Genomic DNA, 20,544 nt, shown 5'->3' on the forward strand with positions numbered 1-20,544 from the left:
AAAAAATTCCTGGCGTTATAATACAAATCTAATTGTTCGAAGTGATGAGAACTCTCAAAACAAGTGGTTCAATTCTACTTAACAACTAATGTGAAGCCTAAAGATTTTGATCATATCAGCATCATGGTTCTTCTAATATTTAAAATGAACAAGAACGAAATAGGAATAAATACAATAAGAAAACTATTGCAGCAACATATATTTTTTCACCGGTTGCATTTATAAATACTCTAATTGTTATCTGTGTACAACAGCAAACGATCTAGAAGAAAGATCTTTTAACACAATATATATAGAAAGGAGCAGTTTCAGTTCCTTCCGTGATTAAAGACAAACAAATGGTAAAGCTTTTCGGTTAAGAACCAAACTGTTTCTCCCAAGATCTTCCATCCCTCGGATAAACAACAGCAGAACAGAAAGAAAACTAATGCAGCAACATATTTTTTTCGCCGGCTGCATTTATAAGTAAGCTAATTGTTATCTGTGTACAAGAGCAAACGGTCTAGAAGAAAGATCTTACTTAATATATATATAGAAAGGAGCAGTTTCAGTTCCTTCCGTGATTAAAGACAAACGAGCAGAAAAGCTTTTTAGTAAAGAACCAAACTGTTTCTCCCAAGATCTTCCATCCCTCGGATTAACAACAGCAGAACATGAAGCTCAAAGCTCTCGAGACCATGGAGATCCCTTGATCTACTTTTTCCGTCTCTAATGGATCTGAATGCCACCTCTTATATCCTGCACAAAATCCCATGGTTGGGTATTATAGTTAGAGCAAAAGTTTATGGTAGAACAACTACTAAGCTTGAATCAAATTTCAATTCTCTTTCTTATAGACCTTGATACACAACCAGCTTCTAACATCATCACTTGATACAATATAGACAGAGGGTTCATAATTAAATGGTGAAAAATTGTTGTCATTGTTTCTCTCCAGTTTTGTTACGGATTTAAAATACGTAATGTTTTTTGCAAGTATCACATTTCCGTTGGTAATTGTGCTTTAGATGCAACATCACCACCACTAAATTACAGAGTAGGGAGAATTGGAATTTCGAAGAGTGAAAGAGAAAAAAAGTTTAAAGTGAACATGAGTTTTAGCAAATTGAAAGGGGAGGGGGAACTTAAAAAGGAAGTTTATAAGGAAACAAAATCAAATTTTTATGGAAGTTGGTGAATTTAACGATGGCACTGGTCATGGAGAGGTCAAAGCCAGCAGCATGACCAAAAGTAGGTTAATTGTGCTGGTGGAGATATAGAGGTCTCACTGGTGGTTGAAGATGGTGGGTGGGGACTACAGATATAAGCTTGGGCAGCAGTGGTTGAGGACTGAGGGTGATGGTTGTGCTGCTGACAGGAGATGGCAATGGTGGCATTAAGTTGATGAAGATGGTGAATTGGTGTTAGGTTGATGCTTTTGTGGCGCTTATGTTGCTGTCACGACAAGAGTCTGGATGAAGGTAGTCGGCAGCAGTGGAGGACGTTGAGGTGATTGATATTGCTGTGGTTCTGCCCCCAGCTAGCTGTCAAATGCCAGAATTGAGGTAGAGAGGTGAGGTAGTAAGAATAAAAAGGGGGCAGAACGCCAAAAAAATAGGGTTGATTTTTCTGGGAATCTATTCCTAATTTAAGTAATCTCATTCCACATTCAAAAACCTATTAAACGTTACCAGCATGTTAAAATAGGATTGCAGGAATGGGATTGTGGGTTATTTGATGCAACAGATTAACAAGTATCAATAAATGTAGGAAATCAACGCCTCCATTTACAGGAAATGCGGATGTTAAGATGGATGATAGGAATAACTAGGAAAGATAGGATTAAAAATCAAAGAATTAGGGAGAGACTAGGCGTGGCGCCCATTAGCAAGAAAATAAGAGAGTAGACTTAGGTGGTATGGGCATATTAAACGCCGACCTATAGATCCATCCGTGAGAAGAGGAAGATTGATTTCCATAGGGGGTAAGACACAAAGAAGTCGACTAGAACTAACAAGGAATGAAGTGATAAGAAATTGATTTCAAAAAATTAAAGCTACTAGAAGATATGAACTACAATAGAAAATAGTGCAAAAAGAGAATCCATGTGGTCGACTTGTTTGTACGGGATAAAGGCAAGGATGATGATGAAGAATAAATGTAGGAAATCACACACAATGCAAGGGCTCAGAAAGAAGAGTTGGAAGAAGGAGAAGAAATAGGCAGACCAAGGGGATTAATGGTGAAGGCACGGGAGTCAGTGTACCATGACAGGGAGTAAATAAGCTTGGGGGTTATATGGTGTTTCTTGTTTACTTGTTTATTGCCTTTAATGCTCCAAGGATGACCATATATATAGCTTTTGTGGATCCGAATAATACCCAGTGGTCTGAAACCTTGTCTGTTATTACCCAAGGGTCCGAACACTAGACTCGTTATTGCATCAGCTGCCCTTGAGTGGGCTACTCGATCAAATCACTCCTTTTCGTCAAGGTTCGCAGTAATGCATTGAATGACTACAACTAAATATTAAATGGTGGTGAAATAACGAGGAGCAGAGCATTAAACGCGTTCTACATTGATTGCAACTTTCCCTAACTTGGCACGTGATCATCCATCCTTTTGACCAGGTTCAGTACTTGAGTGCCTGGATGAACGCTGACTTCTTGTACTCCATTTGAAGATCCTTCTAAATGTCCCAGATGGTAGCTGGGAGGACACAATCAATCTTTACTGTCCTTTTGTCCTTGCCAGCCAATTTTTCTCGAGGGGAGACCTAGCTGCCCCTCAAGATCCCGCTAGACATGGAAGAGTGTCCTGGGTTAACCCTCGAGAATTTAGTGATTAAGGAGAATGTCCCAGGGTTTTGAACTTGAGGGGGTTGCCCCTAGAGGTTTTTAGTGGACCAATAAGGTTTTCCTTGGATTTCAACTCAAGGATTGTCCCTCAAGATTTTTAGTTGACCTGGGAGAGTATCCTAGGGTTTTGGACTCTAGGGTTGTCCCTCAAGTTTTTAGCTGACCTAGGAGAATGTCTTAGGTAGACCTGATGGGGTGTCTCAGGGTTTGATTTTCGGGGATTGGGTCCTGCTGAGGTGATTGTAGTTTGACCCTTAGGCTGAGGTGGCCATCGTTGCTTTGACTCATCTGATATATGGGGTACGTCACATGAGTGGTGTGTATGTGATACCCACAGGGATTCCATTCATGGATCCCATTCCATGTGAATGCCTGGGATTTTGACTGCAAAAATTCAATCTTATGGGGCATGGCTATATTTTAGAAATAGATCTTTATGGTGGAAGCTTTCCTTCCCTGTGCTCCTCATTGAATGTATTGCATAGCCTTTGTGATTCAGTTTGTGCTTTGCATTTTCGCCCTCTTGGATTTCACAATACGACCAGATAACATTATGCTATTAACTGGTCTCCCATCAATTGAGGTCCTCAAAAAGGATGAACTGGGTATACACATCAAATCTAGTCTCTACTTTTTTTCCCCCCAGAAAGTAGCTTTCCATAATTTAACCTGTGTTTTCGTGCTTGCTCTATCAATCTAGGAAGCTGGGAGGGTGCACAGATTACAGCTAACCTCCAAATTTATTCCATAAGCCTATAACATGAAAAGGCAACAAATTGCACAAGAAACCTGTTTGGCATACCCAAACACTATAGAGAATGTGTAACAGCATAATGGAAAGTATTTTGCAGGACTTGGAGTTCAATTGTTGTTGGTTAGTAGTCGGCAACGCCTCCCCAGTGAAATGAACATCTAGTTATCCCTTGTTCATCTTCAAGGAATTCATATAGGATTCAAATATATTGTTTCAACCAACCTAATACTACCATTTTGTTCTAGTTCAAGCCTCCTGTTTCCAACCTCTCGTATATTTTTAGTCAATTTGAGATTTTTTTTACCGATATACACACCCACCCATATACAAATCCAGCCATGTTCGTGTAGATAAGACAGTATTATGAGATCGCCATCATTACTGCGCATACTCGAAATTCCCTTATCATGCTCATTAATGGATTACACAACTTTTTAAACACTAAATGTCATCTAAGTACACCCAATTCAGAAGAAACAAAGACCCACCACCCTCCATCCCTCTTCCTTGCTCATAGAATAAATGAAATTGAACAAAAATAAACATTCCTAAACGCCATTATATTGTTTCAACCTAGAGAAAAAGGCAATTAACAGTAACAAAAATTGTCCAACCCAAACATCTAAGACCTCAAACTTTCTATCAAGAATCCTTTGATAGAACTACTTAATAATAAAGATAAATAAAAACCAATGTGATAAGTCTGAGTAGCATACCAAGGGAGCCTAAAGGTATCTTTCCACCAGCCATTTTTTGCGCAGTGGGCAACAATTCTATCCAACCGTGTAATGATCTCAGAAAAAGTCGGTCTCTCAAAACTTTTTGGGGCCCAACATTCCTCAATCAATCTGCATACATTGCAGGTAATATGGAAAAATATAAGAATACATTTTTTATTTCAATTTGGGCAACCATTAATCACTAAAAAAAACGTTATTTATTTATTGTCATAAAATATGCTTAGTCACAATTTAATAGATAGTCCTGACTTGCCACGACTCATTGGATACATGGAAATCTACTTAAAAGAAGAGAGAATCTATGGATATCAAAGTGACCCTCTAATGAACATGGAATGGAAGGATGCCACTATGTCATTTGAAAAAAAATATATCAACCACCTCATTAGCCCATACATGGACATTACGAAATGAATAGAGCAATGAATCATTCTTAGTTCCCATAACATCTTGACGTTGTTTGTCAAACACATAAAGACCCCGCATCTTAACACAAGATCAGATGCCTTAATGAAAATAGAAAACTTCCGGTTAATATTTATTTTGATTACGAAATGTCATCAACTACTCCAGGGTGGAACTCTTAAGGGACAAGGGGGAGCCATGCCCCCCTCCAATGGTCCAGGACCAGTGCAGAACACTGCTAAAACTTTCAGAAACTAATTTTATAGTTTGTGTACTTATAGTTACTTATTTTTATTAAAAATTGTATTATGGCTCCTCCAAATAAAATATTGTTTTGAAGCATGGGTATGTCCCAAAATTTCTAAACATTGTATCGGTACAAATCTATAACAGTGTAACTAAACAATAAACTTTTTCTCTTCCATGTTTTTCTTCTTATTTTTTATTTAGGATGCTTAGTATAGAAAATTCTGAAATCAAGACAAGGAAAGGATTAACCTTTGTGGATATTGTAAGAGATGTAACCAATGTTTTCTTCTTTTTCTTTTTATTTAGGATGCTTAGTATAGAAAAATCTGAAATCAAGAGAAGGAAAGGATTGATCTTTGTCGAAATTGTAAGAGATGTAACCATGTGAGAACTCACATTTTTGTCAATTACATGACATTCATATGCTTAAGATCAATCTTGAGGGCATTGCATAAACAAATTCATTTTATGATTAAGATGTCATCAAATAAAAAAGGTTAGTTGATGAATGACTTGGTTAACATCAAGTATGTACCAATGTTTTTCTCCATATCTTTTGACTCACTCTATGAAAGTCTTGTTGTTACCAATGGGCCCATTGGTATAACCTCCCTACCCTCAAAGAGGAGGGGAGGGTTCAAGCCCCGGCATGGGCAATGTGTGTGTGAGTCCTACTTACTTGATAAAAATAAAAATAAAAATAAAAAAGAAGAGAAAAAAAATGCCTTGCTGCTATGATCTTGTTAACTTTTGGACAGCTTGGATTTTTTTAATTGATGTAAATTATGTAATCTCAAGTTATATTATTTGTGATTAAACTAATTGATAGACCAATTTTCAAGACGGTTGATTGCTTCAATGATGATTTTTATTCTCTAAAAGACACAAATTTGTAGGAAATATTTGATCACCTTTTGGTTTTATATTTGTATGCATTTACATCATACTTGACTAATTAGACATTTTTTTCTTCTCCATTCTATGTGTGTGTGTGTGTAATAAAGATGGCCACATGTATTTTGAATGAACATAATGGGCAATGAAATACGTTTGGTTTATAAATAATCTTATTGTAGATCTTCTTACATATTAATAATACGATAGGACTTCAGTTGAAAGAAAATATGACGCTGTTTATAAAAAAATAATTAAGAAAAAAATTAAAACTCGTATTACTAACTTGCCCCCAAATTCAAAATTCCTGTATCTGCCCCTGAACTACTCCATGTTAACATGGTGATGACAAACTTCAAGAAGAGGCCCACATTGCTAACAGGTCCACCCCCAAATTTCTTTCCTTGAAAGAGAGGCACCTGATCGTGAAAATTTTCAAAGTAATGTGTGGGGATGACCTCCAACTACAAACTTTTGTATTACTTGGGTTTTAGGCTTTGTTGAGTTGATGGAAGCATGAAGCATCCTGTAATTGGGGTTAAACTAGCAAAAGGAACTTGCATATCTGAGCACTGCCTCATCTAAACTATGAAAACTGAACAGCATGACACTGTTGCAAATTTGGTGATTTATTTCAAGAAAATAACTTACTCTTTTAAATCTGGAGGATAATGTTTAGATTTTATCTTGAATGTTGGCCTCTTTCCCTGTAGACACATCAAGTTAACAGCATCTTCCGGAGATTTAGGGTGGAAAGGTTGGATTCCCTCCATCATCTGAACCCAATCAAAAAGAAATACAACATAAGAATTTATAGGTTAATCACTTTTCTGTCTGACAAAAGCCTTGCTACTTGAATTGTAGCATGGTGTTTCATTATAAGCAAAAAGGGAAAAGTTTGACACAACAACCCAAATTCCACCAGACATATGTATCCGTGCAGAAATGAAAAGTGATACCAGTAGTTACTGTAGTTAAGTTCTTCAAATCAGGGTCAAAGCTTTCTTATTTGTGACTTATTGGTCAAAAGTGGTATTTGAACCCTGAAAGATCTCTATTGAAATTCTATTGGGATAAGGGCTCAAAGGGGTCTGGGATACTTCTATTATAACTTAGAGATTTCCTCTTTAAAAGTATCAGGATCAACTCAAATTCTACTGGGGAAACATGTCAATGTGTGTTTCTTCATAGGTCAGGCAGTACATGTGTTCTACACTCAAAATTGCACGCATTAGGAAATGAGGAAGTATTGATCAGGCAACCATAAGAATGAGTGAAGGTACCTCAAAAAGAATAAGACCGAAAGAGTATACATCAACACTTCTGTCAAATATTTCACCTTTATAGACCTCAGGTGCCACATATAAACCTACAATTAATAAGCAGAGAAATCAGTTTAAACCCTCAACAAGAGTTCTGTTATGATTGGAAACTAAGACATCTTTTGCTTGATACATGATGAATATACTATACTTTTTTTCTTATAATAAACTATATACTTCATGTATATATTTGACACTTAAGTAAAATTCATTAACTCCTACCTATTGTTAGCAAAACAATACAATGATTGCATTAACAATTCAATGTAAATACATGTAAATTCCAAAATGACAAGTCATGAAGTCAATCAGTCAGGTATACCGAAGACAAGATTATGAAGTAGAGAGAGAAAGGTTTATTTTAAAAGTAAAAAAAATCAAGTAGAGATTCAATTCATTGTGAATGAGTTGTGCTATATGGACTTCAATAAAGCACATGAACTTACTTGTAAAATCAATATTGGCCTCAGGTTGTAGTAGTTTTGCTCTGTCAGGTGAAAATTTTGACATCCTTATTAAACCGAATCCAGCTACCTTCAACTGATTTCCACCATCCAGAAAAATATTTCTGGCACCTTACCAAAATTTCACATATTAAGTAGTGCATCATCCCAATGAATACAATCAAAACATAATTACAATACTCAACAAACTCGAATCAACTCTTGCATTAAACTGCCTTACTTTGGCTTTAAATCACAGTGGATGACTGGGTCTGGTTTACATTCATGAAGATAGTTCATGCCCCTGTTACCAAAAAAGAAAAAAGAAAAAAATCATATAAAACAAGATGGAGATATAGAACAAAACATCAAACGAGTTCTAAACATAAAGCTAGGATACATGAAAAAACCAACAGAGCATAGCTAAAAAATATATTAGAAGTATATAGTGTGAGGAAAATATTGATTCAAACAATGATATTCATAACATATTTAGTACGTAATTCAATGATAATTGGACATGCCTGGCAATATCAAGGGCAAATCTGAGAGCTTTAGATGGAGATAGACGCCCTTTCTTTTGAAGATAGAACCCAAGGTCACCCTGGAAAATCATTATCAACATGAGCATTTTTGAATTGTTGGTTTCTTGTACAAGGTATACTAAAATTCAATCAGTCAAAGCACCCTCTCAAAATTTCAAGTAAGATATGTCAAATGGAAAACTAAGAAACCTATAGTACATCCACACTAAGGAAAAAAAAAAAAAAAACTATAGCCATTATGGCTGTCGGCAACAAATGATTTTTCCAGAACCTCCGGGTAAAAGAGATGAAGGAAAAAAAAAAAAAAAAAAAAAAAACCAATATAAATAGTGCATATTGATGAGATCAAAGATAGAGCTAAGAGTACAATCATTAACATATCAAATGGTCATCCTTGAGACAGAAAATGCCTTAAAGTTTGGCTGTAAAGTGAAAATGTCCTCTTCCTTTAGCTGTGTGGATAGAGTGAAATCCTTCATCCCCCTTATCCTTCAATATACATTATCCGTAAATTTAGGAGAGACACATGTGTGCAGACTGCAGACTCACACACATGCACATAAATACATGCACAGTTAAATATTTTGCATATATATATATATATATATTCCTAGTCACACACCCCCCTTCCAAGGAATTGTTTGCACTCAAGAGGAGTCGAACCTTGGACCTGATGCTTCCTGAATATATTTATATATATATAATGAGAGAGAGAGAGAGAGAGAGAGAGATGCTTACTTTTGGATGAAACTCTGAAACGATCATCATGGGTATATTTTGGGTGACAGCTCCAACAAACTGAACCACATTAGGATGTCGGACCTTTTCTAACAAAGTTAACTCATGTTTGAAAGCATTTCTGCAAAAAAAAAAAATTATAAAATAATGATCTAATGTTATATCTATCTAATTAGACAAATTTATAAACAAATAATATAACAATGTTTACAATAAGAAATGGAATCCCCATCAAGTCATAGAGTACAGCACAAAACAGTAGTAGGATTAATACAAGAACAACAACAAACAAAGTCTTTTTCTCTACTGCTTGGGGTTGACTACATGAATCTTATTATTTCAGTCTGCTCTATCTAAGGCCATAGTCTTTTAGTCAAACCACATGTTATCATATCCTTCCTTACTAACGTATTGAATCTTTGTTAAATTTAAATTCCATATACTCGCTTTAGTTCTATAAATTTTCAATCCTTTTGATTTTAATACATTTCACCACATTTCTAATTTTATTGCTAAATTTTCTTTTGAAGTATCCAACGACACTATATCATTGGCAAATAACATGCTCCATAGAATGTCTCCTTGGTAGTCTTTGGTTATTTCATCTAAAATTATTGTAAATAAATATGGACTTTGTATTGAACATTGGTGGATTTCTTCCTTAAACTTAGTTCTATCACTCTTTTCCATAATTTCATTGTATGACTTCTAAATTGGCATTATTGTGCTTTTTCTCCACTCATTTGGCATCATGTCTTCTTTTACAATTTTGTAAAACAGATTTGTCACACTCTTTCATAATGCTCTCCGTACCTCTATAGATATATTACCAAGACCTAGTACTTTATTATTCCCCATCTTTTAAGTGTGTCCTCCAATTGTTGATCTCATTTATCATTCCTAAATTCAACTATCACAATAAACAAAAACAAACTAAAACTCCCTAAGAAAAAATAAAACAACTTTCGGAAAATTTTCAAAAATTAAAGAGACTAGAGTTATGTTGCCAATAATTACGATCTTCACAAGACAGAGTCATTCATAGGCTAAATATAGAGGGTTTGAAGGCCCAAAAAAGAGTGCAAAATCACGAGAGTGATTTTTTTTTTGGAGGGGGGGTGGTGGGGGTTGGGTTGTGGAGCTAGTTTGAAGACCCAGACTTGGCAGGGGGCAAGTTTAAATATAGTGAACTCTAGCAAATACTTTGTGGGAGCATTATTATAGCTTAACCAGAAGCATAGGTAAGAAATGTACATAAAAAAATTTTCAGTGGGGACGGATGCCCCAACTGACCCTGCTGTAGGTCCGTCCCTGCCTCCAAACTTAAATAAGCTAAATTCATCGAATCAGCTTCCTCTTTCCCAAGCCAAATCGGTTCCCTTTGCACCCAATATGATCGAGTTTCAAGATCATATTAGTAAAGCTTCACAATAACATGTTGGCTGATCAAGAAATGACATGATCGAATGATAGTTGTACTCATATGGGCTATCATGGTACATGTGTGGACAGACCTGGTAGTATATTCTTTCAATTGTAATAATTCAGTGAAATAGGTGAAGCCCAAAACCAGCGAGAAGATATAATAGCACTGATTGAAAATATTGGCTCAATTCCAAATAATTGTCACCCAAGCATGGTTTTGCACCATTCTCAAAAGGTAAACAACACACTGAAATATTCTTCAGCAATTAAAGTAAAGAAGTACTACACATTAGCCGATGTGAAGCGTGCAACAAAGAAACAGGATTTACAGACAGCAAGCAACAACACAAAAACATGAATTGATTGTGAAGAGGACAATCACTCAAGAGTAAATAAGACTATGGGTCTGAGGTGTTTTTCACAGCAAGAAAGGTGTAATACGAGTGTTCTTATTTCTTGGAAGGGATCCCTTTTTTCAGAAATTGAAACATAGCAAGGATCCAAATAAAACAAAGGTAACAAAAGTTTAGCCCTATTTGTTGATACAAGAAATAAGAGCAGGGACTTAATAGTTTCATAAAACTGGACTAACATTAAGTTGAGAAAAGGGGATGAAATTATACATGCTTTCAGGGTCTGAATAGCTATCCTTATCAAGTATCTTCACAGAAACTTTTGTGCCATTCCATTTAGCTACTTGATATGTTCCCTGTCAAGATGTAAACGAATGAAATTGGTAAACAGAGTCTCAATTTGATAAAAAGATATCAGTTCCAAGAGGAAGTTGAAAAAGAAAAATGTATAAAGATAAATTCTAGTTGCATTCTCTGGTACAAAGATGAAGATTGCAGAGGTCACTAAATGTTAGAGTAAATTTGAGCCACAAGATGAAACAAAAATACGGAACTGAAGTATAAATTACATAAGCAACCAAACAAACTGTCAGAAAGACAAGCAACACATCTTTGATAATCTTAACTCTCAAAGCCATCCAAAAACCTACACATGCAGAAAAATGCTATAAGCAACTGACCTTTGCTTCATGCATCAGCTTGAAGTATCAATATAATATAGCAGTGGTTATAGTGATCTTGAGAAATACATTCTAATACTTTACGAGGAACAACAGTTTGGTATGAATTTCACCACATAGCAGCAGAGAAGGATGGATCAGACCATATTTTAGGCCGGCTTGGAAAACCATGCCAATATGGTTACAGAATAAGTCCTGACCCACTTTAGAAAATGCAAGTTTTAGTCTTCCAATATAAACTTATCATGCAGATAAGACACTGTGCACGTTGGAGATAATTTGGGAACGACTTGAAGGCACTAGTGCCTCAAATAATGCATCACTGAACAACTCAGTCGATGACTTAAGCCAAAATTCTTCTCGGAGATTACATCAAAATTTGTTTGTGAAAACTATACAATAAAAATATAACCATTGTTGCTGGATGTCAAGTCAAGAAGTTGAGATAAGCTCCGTTAGTTAAGTTCTTTTTGTCCAATAACTTCAGATGAATATAGTCAAGTAAGCTCCATTGTAAAGGTCAGTGTGTTCAGCACTTTTTCAAGAGTCCTATGAACATACACAGTCACGTGCATGCGACTCTATGGATGAGTTAACTGTAAACACTACATAGAATGAACTTGTCTAATGCAACTGGCAGCAGGTTCAGTGCAAACGTCCAATAATATATACATATTCCATCAACATAGAAGCTAAGTCAGCTAGCAAGACTCAACAAATGCAATTTGTGCAGTTCCAATCTTTATAATTCCTAGCTCCCGAAATAATTTCAGATGAATATAGTTAAGTAATTTTTTCTTTTTTTATAAATACATACTTGCGTTCATTTACGTGTATTATACATTTATAACAAAAATTTACTAACTACGGTCACAACAGGAACTGTCAGATTTTTTGATTTCCTTATTGAACAATGCCAGACAAACTAATTAGAAAAAGAAAGCTAATATTGGTCATTCAGATTGAACACCATGAGAACGAGAAGACTAATTGAAAATAATTGCTCATGTTCAGCTACATGCCTCCTGCAAAGGAGCATTGTTGATTCCAAAAAAAAAAAAAACAAAAAAAAAGAGAGAAAGAAAGAAAAAGAAAAGGTCAGGTCCAAAATGAGGAAGCCTGAAAATTTTAGCCATATTATTGGCTGTAAGTTGTGGAATGAAAGGAGATGCCAAAACACCATCAGGTCCATCATCCAATAAATATTGCAAATCTTTGATACTGGATCATACATGAGTTAACAAAATATATATATATATATATATATATATATATATATATATATATATATAATCTACTTAAAGTTAAGGGCAAAAGGCCTTGCCTTTGTGATACCATCTCCTTTGCGAATCTGGAGCTCTTGAGGATTGAGCTCATACTCTGGCACTTCTCGAGGATTTGCAACAGTCATCGGCGTCTTTCTGATTTTCTGGGGGCAAATACTAGATATTTTTACATTCATCTTCAAAAAAAAAAAAAAAAAAAATTGATCTAAAATGGTAAACTAGTTCAGACGTACCGGAATTTTGGCTCCACGTGCCTTCAAAATATTGTAGACTTCTACATTTCCATAGTACTTAGCATCGGCAGCTGCCTGGTAAGATAAAGAATTCTTTATCAAAGGCATTATTGGAAAGAGATGTAATAAAAGGAAGAAAAAGTTGGCTATACCTTTGGTATTCCTGCAATATGCAATAATTTGTGGCACAGTAAAATGAACATAACAAGGATAAAGAGCTGGAAATGGTACAATAATAGTAATATTTCTCCAATAAAAAATCCCATCTTTAGAGCAACGTATTGCATCATAGGTGTTTAAACATTAAAGTGGTACTCATATTTCTTTATAGCCTTGAAATAAGGACATTTAACAACTGTTCAAGGCCGTCAGAGCCATCAGCACCAACTTTGTTAAACAAGTTGCTTGATCTTACGATCAGAAAGCTCCTTTACACGTACATCAGTGAGCAAAAATAATTCCTTTTGTTTCATAAAAAATGGGCAAGAAGATTATGTTTCCTCATGAACGACGACAACCATAATCTAGAAACCAAAAATACATGTTTTGACTTTTCACCTAATCAAAATTGTTTTCATTGAGACATATTGAAAATGATTGAAACACACCAAAATGATCAATTTCTTGTCCATGTCACCAGCAATTAAAGACAAATAAAATCCATTATCCAATGTTCCAAATATATAATAAAATAAGGGGGGAAGGAGGGGGGAAATTAATTTTGGTTGCTAATTATTATAGCCTAAAGTGCTAACTGGTTTATATACGTTGTTACTTGTAACTTGAGTAGAGATACTTAACTGTGCGTATTTCATAGTTTATGCCTGTTATTTTTTACATTATATTCAATAATAATAATTTAATTTTACTTCTAAAAAATAAGCTTTAAAGTCTTCTACATGTATTTTTACTAGTTAAGAATCATTTCACATTTTTTCTTTTATGAGTAGTCAATATTTGCGTTAATTTCTCAGCTCCATCCTAGTGATGTGTTGTCTGGATGGATTTGTAGGCTTGACATATGAGCGGCCACTTCCAATTTCAAATGAATCCACCCATGAGTCATTTTTCATCATATAAAAAATATATATATGCATATCAAAAGTGAGAGTTAAGCGGAAATGTTTCTCTCACAGGAAAAAAAAAGAATCACCAAAGTGGGAGGAGGAATGTTCTATATCCGAAACATATGAACTATATGGGCTAGACTTCCTCATACAGGTGGAAGATTTAATGTGCTAGTTTGACGATGTGATTGACGATTCATGAGTTAGAAATTGCACCAGAAAAATAAAAATTATAAAAATTATAATAACTATATTAATTATTATTATATAGCTTCCAAACAAATATTTGCTGGATGGCAAGCTGATTTATCTGCTTTTGATTTTACAATTGAGAATATTAAAGGCACTTCTAATTCTTTACCTGACTTTTTAACTCGTAAATTTTTACAGGGTTCATGACTCCGCCCAATCGAGGGCAAGGCCGTGGTAATACCACAAAAGGCCGCGGAAAAACAAACGCTAAAGCAGTGATATCGCTTGAGGATGAGCAATATCCAGCTGGAGCATTTATCTGATTTGCTCCAAACACCAAATAAAGTGGTGGGTTCTGCACAGAAAACAATGAAGGAAGTTCTTAAAGAAGAAACTCCTTATCTACCTAATTTGAGGTATAAACAGACTATATTAATTCTAGATTCTCAGGATGAACAATGGATGCCAGATCCATGAGAAATTAAATCTAAATACTTTCAGACTCAGCAGTATGCTGCTCCAGAAGGTAGACATAGATATGTCTATGAAGTCATGCTTACAGAAACTGCCTCTGTGGAGATTACTCACACAAAGCAAAATGCTGCTCAAAAAGAAAGTCCTCTTGTTTATAGCAAAGCTATTTTCAAGAGAATTATGAGGTCCTTTGACTGGGGTTTAAATCCTAATAGCTCCCGGAAGCTTACTTTCGGATATTGCTATAATTATTGGGATTGTATTTCAGCATCGGCAAATTCGTTCTTTTATCAGAATTCTAAAAAGAAGCATTCTTGGTTCTTCAAGATATGTCCTCAATCAATTAAGATTGAATTTCCAAATTGGATTATTCAGTGGTGGAATATCTTTGGCCCAGATCTTACTGTTCTCCCTGAATCAATGAGGCAATTATTCCACCCATGGCAACAATTTCATCCTCAATTTAGAGGACAGGAAAATATTCCTGTAGGGAAACCTACCCTATTATTTTTTGCAAAATTTGGAATTCCGTGGATATGGAAATGGGATTTTCAATGTAGCTACAATAGAGCAAAGCTACCAGTTCTAGAAAGAACTTTCTCCTACAGAAGGTGGTCGACTCAGCAACCAGTTCAGGAACTTCTGTCTATTATTAGACAGAAAACTTTGGCATATCATAATGCCATTCCAAATTGACATTGGCTCAATTTCCAACAGCCCCTGATACTTTTAACCCTTTTGATTTGGTTAAAGAAATGATCAAGAAACAAAATCCAATAATCACCCAAACAAATTTAATGGTGAAATGTATGGATTTCTTGAAGAACAAATTTGTTAATTCATTTGGTTCTTCATCATCTCAAATTAAAGATGATTCTTCAATGGCATCTACAACTAGTCAAGAAGGAAATCAATTCCATTGTTTGGCTAGAGAAGCTCAAGATCCTAATCAAGATACAGATCAAGAGGTGGAGCCCAGCACTGAAGATTATTGGGATTCCCTTACAATCCTAATGGCAGATAGGATGAAACCTCCTAAAAAATAAGATTCTCAACTATCTTGCCAACAGAAGAATACAGAACTTTTTATAAAAGCTTTGATTACACAGGAAGAAGACAAAGAACTTTTCAGAAGTCTTTAAATCATTATGACTTTACTCTTGTCAAAAGACTAGCAACACTATCTGACAAGAAGACAGAAACTAGTGGTGGACTATTCGACTGCAAAATAATTCAACACTCGCCATCCAACCACTATGCGGACTTCAAAGTTTATTTTTCAAGTCCGATGTTTTATGTATAAAAGGGGGCATTGTATTCCCTCAATATGTCTTTCAGTTTTCTATTCTCTCTTGTATTATATTTCTAAGTATGTACTATTGCTTTGAAATAAAATAAAGAAAATCTTTCTGTAAGTTCTTTTCAAAGTTAAATTATTACTTTTAGTTTTATAATTTTATTATATCTATAGTGGAATATATAGTGCTTTATCTTTAGTGCTTTACATAGTGATATTTTAGTACTTTACATAGTAATGTTTTAGTATTTTTTTTTTTTTTTTTTTTTTTTTTTTTTTTTGTGTATACCATTATTTAGTGCTTGTTTCTATCATTTCCCATTAGTATTCCATTTTGTACCTATCTTTTGTGATTTCTTTTATATTCCATTATCTTTAATATATCTTAGGCATTTTTTGATGAAGTTAGATTGCAAGGAACTAGTAGTATGAATATTATGGTAATTATGTAGAGAATAACGATATTCTTATTCTGTTAAAATCCTGTTTAATCTGATGATATTATGGGTCGTCCAAAAGTCACGTTGGAATATTTAGACAAACTTTTGCATTAAATTGCTCCATAGGTCAATGATTCCAGTAAACCGTTGACAGACGAGTAATATCATCACTCCTAAGCAGAACAAAGACAGAATAATAAATCACAATTCATTATATAATGCTATAATAATCATACTACCAGAACCTAAAATATGTATTTAAGCCATCATGGCTCTGATACCAAAAATGCCCAAGATATAAAAGAAATCACAAAAGATAGGTACAAAATGGAATACTACGTAATGGAATACTAATGGAAAATGATAGAAAAAAGTACTAAATAATGGAATACACAAAAAAGTACTAAAACATTACTATGTAAAGCACTAAAGATAAAGCACTAAAATATCACTATGTAAAGCACTAAAGATAAAGCACTATAGATATAATAAAATTACAAAAATTAAAAGCAATAATTTAACTTTGAAAAGAACTTACAGAAAGATTTTCTTTATTCCACTTCAAAGCAAAAGTACACACTTAGAAATATACTCAATTGTAAAATCAAAAGCAGATAAATCAGCTTGCCAATAATAATAATAATAATAATAAAACATCCCCCAAACTCTATGATATGGTGAATGGAAAAATGCAACCTGGTTTTGAATTCATGACATTTGTTAGACAATGTAGGAATAGCAGATAAAGCAACATTTGTTAGACGCCGTAGGAATAGCGGATAAAGCAAAATAGAACATAAACGAGGAAGATGCCCATCAAGTATTTGGCTTATATTCGCTCAATAGTAGACCTACTTACTATTTCCACTTTCCATGCCCTAACAAAACCTTTGCTGTTTTATAAATTCCCACAACCTCTTCATTTCCGATCTAATCGAAACGACACTCCAAAATTTTTTTATCTTTGAGATCCATAAATCTTATCTAAAAAGGCCATAAACCAGTATTATCAAGCCAATGCAAGGTGCTGGGAGAGATGGACTCTATTCAAACCTAACCTAACATTATTTTCACCACACATCCATTGCATTAACGCTGCCTAGACATTTCCTGGTTTTAAAGTCTAAAGTTTTTGAAGTATATTTTAGTACATATTAGGTATTTGGCATATCCTAAGTTTGGTCCTGAGCTTAAAAGTGGAAATCTATTTGAGAAATCAAGCTACATGGAACTTTCCTCTACCTTAAAGAGACAAAGGATGTTTTTGTTTAAATTTCTCTTGATTTGGTAACTAATACAGAGTGTATTGTATAGTGCTCCCATTATGCACTTCGATAAAAAAAAAACAGGCCACCGCATTTTTTCATCCAGCTCATTGATTGGTTTAGTTTTGGGTATCTTCAGAATTCAAATCTTAGTATTTTGCCTTCTTTTATTTTTACTCTGTACAGTCTTTCCAAGGTGCCTCTAACTTAATAACTTAATCAGCCGCATTGATCTGGTCCAATAGGTTTTGGGTTTAATCAACGATGAGCAGCTGTGTTATTCGGTTTCAATATGTGGATTTGTCATTAACCAAACCAACCTAAGTGGAGTAGCACACGTGCTATGTAATGGAATAGAGGTCACAGACATCTAAAACCATATATTACATATTCATAGCTAATCAAGGATAAGGACAATTATAGCATGGCAAAGCATAGAATCAGTTGTAGGACGCTTGACATTAGTACCACTGACTCGAGTTCGAGCCTCACAGCAAAGCAGTCACTTTGTGACGTACCAGGCTTGTCTCAAGTCCTCCCTTCCCAATACCCTACCAAGACACCTACCGCCCGGGACCAAAATAGGGTAATGTTCATTTTGGAGTATTGAATCAGAAGTTAATTAATCTAAATTAATTAAAAATAAATAAATAAAATTGAGTTACCACCATACCAATCATAATCAAACAAAAGTAACAACTATAATAACAGCTAGTACTAGCAATATAGCAATGCATTATGCATGAACCAAATGAAGCAAAAAGAAAAGTGTCTACCGTACTGCCCCAACGATCACGGGCATCAAAGTTGGCCTTCCGGCTCAGCAAGAGATTCACAACCTCGATGTGCCCTTCGCACGAGGCGATATGCAAAGCAGTCCGTCCATCCAAATCAATACTGTTTACATCAGTGCCCTCGTCCAGCAAATCCTGCAACCCTTTCACGTCCCCTCTACACGCCAGGAACAACAATTGCATTGTGGAGTCCAGATTTTCCGGCACCGTGAGCTCCTCATTGACCGGGCTCCGATGAATCGGATCGAGAGAAGACTGGCGCCCCAAAGTGAACCGCATATTGTTGCGCCGGGGATCGAGAGAATCCTGTCTCTTGAAACTGAACCTGCCGCTCCTCCGGAACGACCCCGTCGAGAATTGCCGCGAGATCCCGCGCTTCAATTGAGCTGCAACCTCCATCTCTCTCCCTCTTTCTCTCTCTCCAGAAACCCTAATTTCCCCAAAACTCACAACTCGTGACCTATGTAAAATTCAAACATGTCGAATCAACACAATCTCCTCAGATTCAGCCAAACTACATCGCTAAAAATGCACAAAAAAAAACCCGCAGAGTTAGCGCGAAACGATCACACCTACAAAATCAAGAATTTGAATGCGTGTATACATGAATACACATATACAAAATATATACAAATATATATAATCGGTATGATTGTGCAATGTCGAAGAAGTCACATAGGAGAGTTCGATCGCGAGCTCTGAAAAAAGCTCTAGATGAGAAATTAAGAGGTGAGGTTAGATCTGAGACAGATTGAGGGTGATTTGGACGTGGAAGATGGAAATGAGATTGAATGGAGAGGAGAGAGAAAGTAGAGAGAGAAAGTAGAGGGGAAAACGGTTGAATGCTTAAGAAGGACGGAGGAAGAGGAGGAGGAGAAATGGGAGAGGAGTGGCTCTGATTTGGAACCACAGCTTTTTCTCGTTTTTCTTTTCCAAAAACCGAAAAAAGCCGTTACTATTTGATAATCGCATCGCGTGTGCTGGGTTTTCGGGTTGTCCAAACGCGCCAACAGTGGGGCTAAGGTAGTTTTATGGTTACGGCTCCATTAGGCTGCCAATCACAGATAGCCACGTGTGGCGGGGAAAGATGGTTGAATTTACTGAATTGCCCCTTCTTTAAATGGTGGGATCGAACAGATGTCGGCAGAGCTGCAAACAAGTGGAGCTTCATTGTTGAGCAGGGGAGCAATACATACAAAAATTGATTGATTTGTTTTTTATTTTTTTTGCGGGTGATGTTGAGGATGGAGCAACAACATAGATAAGAATAAACTTTCTTCTTTATCTTAATTACTCTCGCGTCAATAGATAAATAAAGAGGGGCGGAGCCGGTATCTATTTGCTTACTATAATATACATACCAAATTTATATATTTTTATATATATATGTGAAAAAATTCATATAATACTCTTTATATTTTTATTTTTTAAAATTATGTTTTAAATTTTGTATTTCTTCTATTTTTTACTTTTTAAATTCTTTTAATTTCCTTTAAAAAATAATCAAAATTTTCTTTTTGAATTAAACTTTAATTTTTTTTCCATTTCAAAATTCTCTCATTTTTCTTTCATTTTTATTTTTTTTAACTATTTATCTTTCTTAAATTATTCATTGATTAACATATTATTTTGAATAATTTTTTTCTTTATTAAAATCTATATTTATTGTCATGATTATTGATTTTTTTTTTTTTTTTCAGTATGCCCCTGATCTTAATTTCTAGCTCCGCCACTAAATATAAATGAGTTGATTAATTCCAAATATCACTATATTCATACTAAATTCATGTACACTAGTATGTGTTTATAAACATAGGTTCATTAATATGTTTAAAAATAAATATAAATTTGTAAACACATTTATAAACATGTATGTGCTTACATATAAATTCATTAATGTAAATTCATGAATATATGATATGAACATTAATTTGTATACACTCGTATGTGCTTAGAAAATCTACAATGCTTTCATATTCCTCTTTGTTATAGCTTGAAGAAATTCAGGCAACACCTGAGTACTCTTACGTCCCTTGTAGTTGTGTTTTCGAACATAAATTCATTGACATATTTAAAAATGAACATAAATCCGTAAACAAGCTTATGTTCAT

General features: G+C 34.9%; 1 protein-coding gene across 1 annotated transcript; it reads right to left on the reverse strand.

Annotated features, from left to right (window-relative positions):
- Positions 1-186: 186 nt before the first annotated feature.
- On the reverse strand, positions 187-19,417 carry LOC132302629 (integrin-linked protein kinase 1-like). Its single transcript, XM_059799541.1, has 12 exons — positions 18,416-19,417; positions 12,905-12,979; positions 12,710-12,814; positions 10,976-11,061; positions 8,928-9,048; positions 8,169-8,248; positions 7,886-7,948; positions 7,648-7,769; positions 7,163-7,248; positions 6,531-6,655; positions 4,308-4,439; positions 187-738 (listed from the first exon to the last, which is right to left on the reverse strand). The coding sequence occupies exons 1-12, from the start codon at positions 18,830-18,832 to the stop codon at positions 732-734; spliced, it is 1,419 nt and encodes a 472-aa protein (XP_059655524.1). The 5' UTR covers positions 18,833-19,417; the 3' UTR covers positions 187-731.
- Between the last annotated feature and the right edge of the window lie 1,127 nt (positions 19,418-20,544).

The sequence above is a fragment of the Cornus florida genome, unplaced genomic scaffold (genome assembly GCF_030987335.1).
Source record: "Cornus florida cultivar Cherokee Brave unplaced genomic scaffold, ASM3098733v1 CherokeeBrave_3.0.0_Hap2_Chr01, whole genome shotgun sequence".
NCBI lineage: Eukaryota > Viridiplantae > Streptophyta > Magnoliopsida > Cornales > Cornaceae > Cornus > Cornus florida.

What these genes read in the sequence shown, in the direction of transcription:
- LOC132302629 (XM_059799541.1), bottom strand. Translation starts at nt 18,832, where the DNA reads ATGGAGGTTGCAGCTCAATTGAAGCGCGGGATCTCGCGGCAATTCTCG. An exon ending in CACGTGGAGCCAAAATTCCG is followed by an intron (nt 12,815 to 12,904) that starts GTACGTCTGAAC and finishes ATTTGCCCCCAG; the next exon opens with AAAATCAGAAAGACGCCGAT. An exon ending in TCGGTCTTATTCTTTTTGAG is followed by an intron (nt 6,656 to 7,162) that starts GTACCTTCACTC and finishes GATTGGGTTCAG; the next exon opens with ATGATGGAGGGAATCCAACC.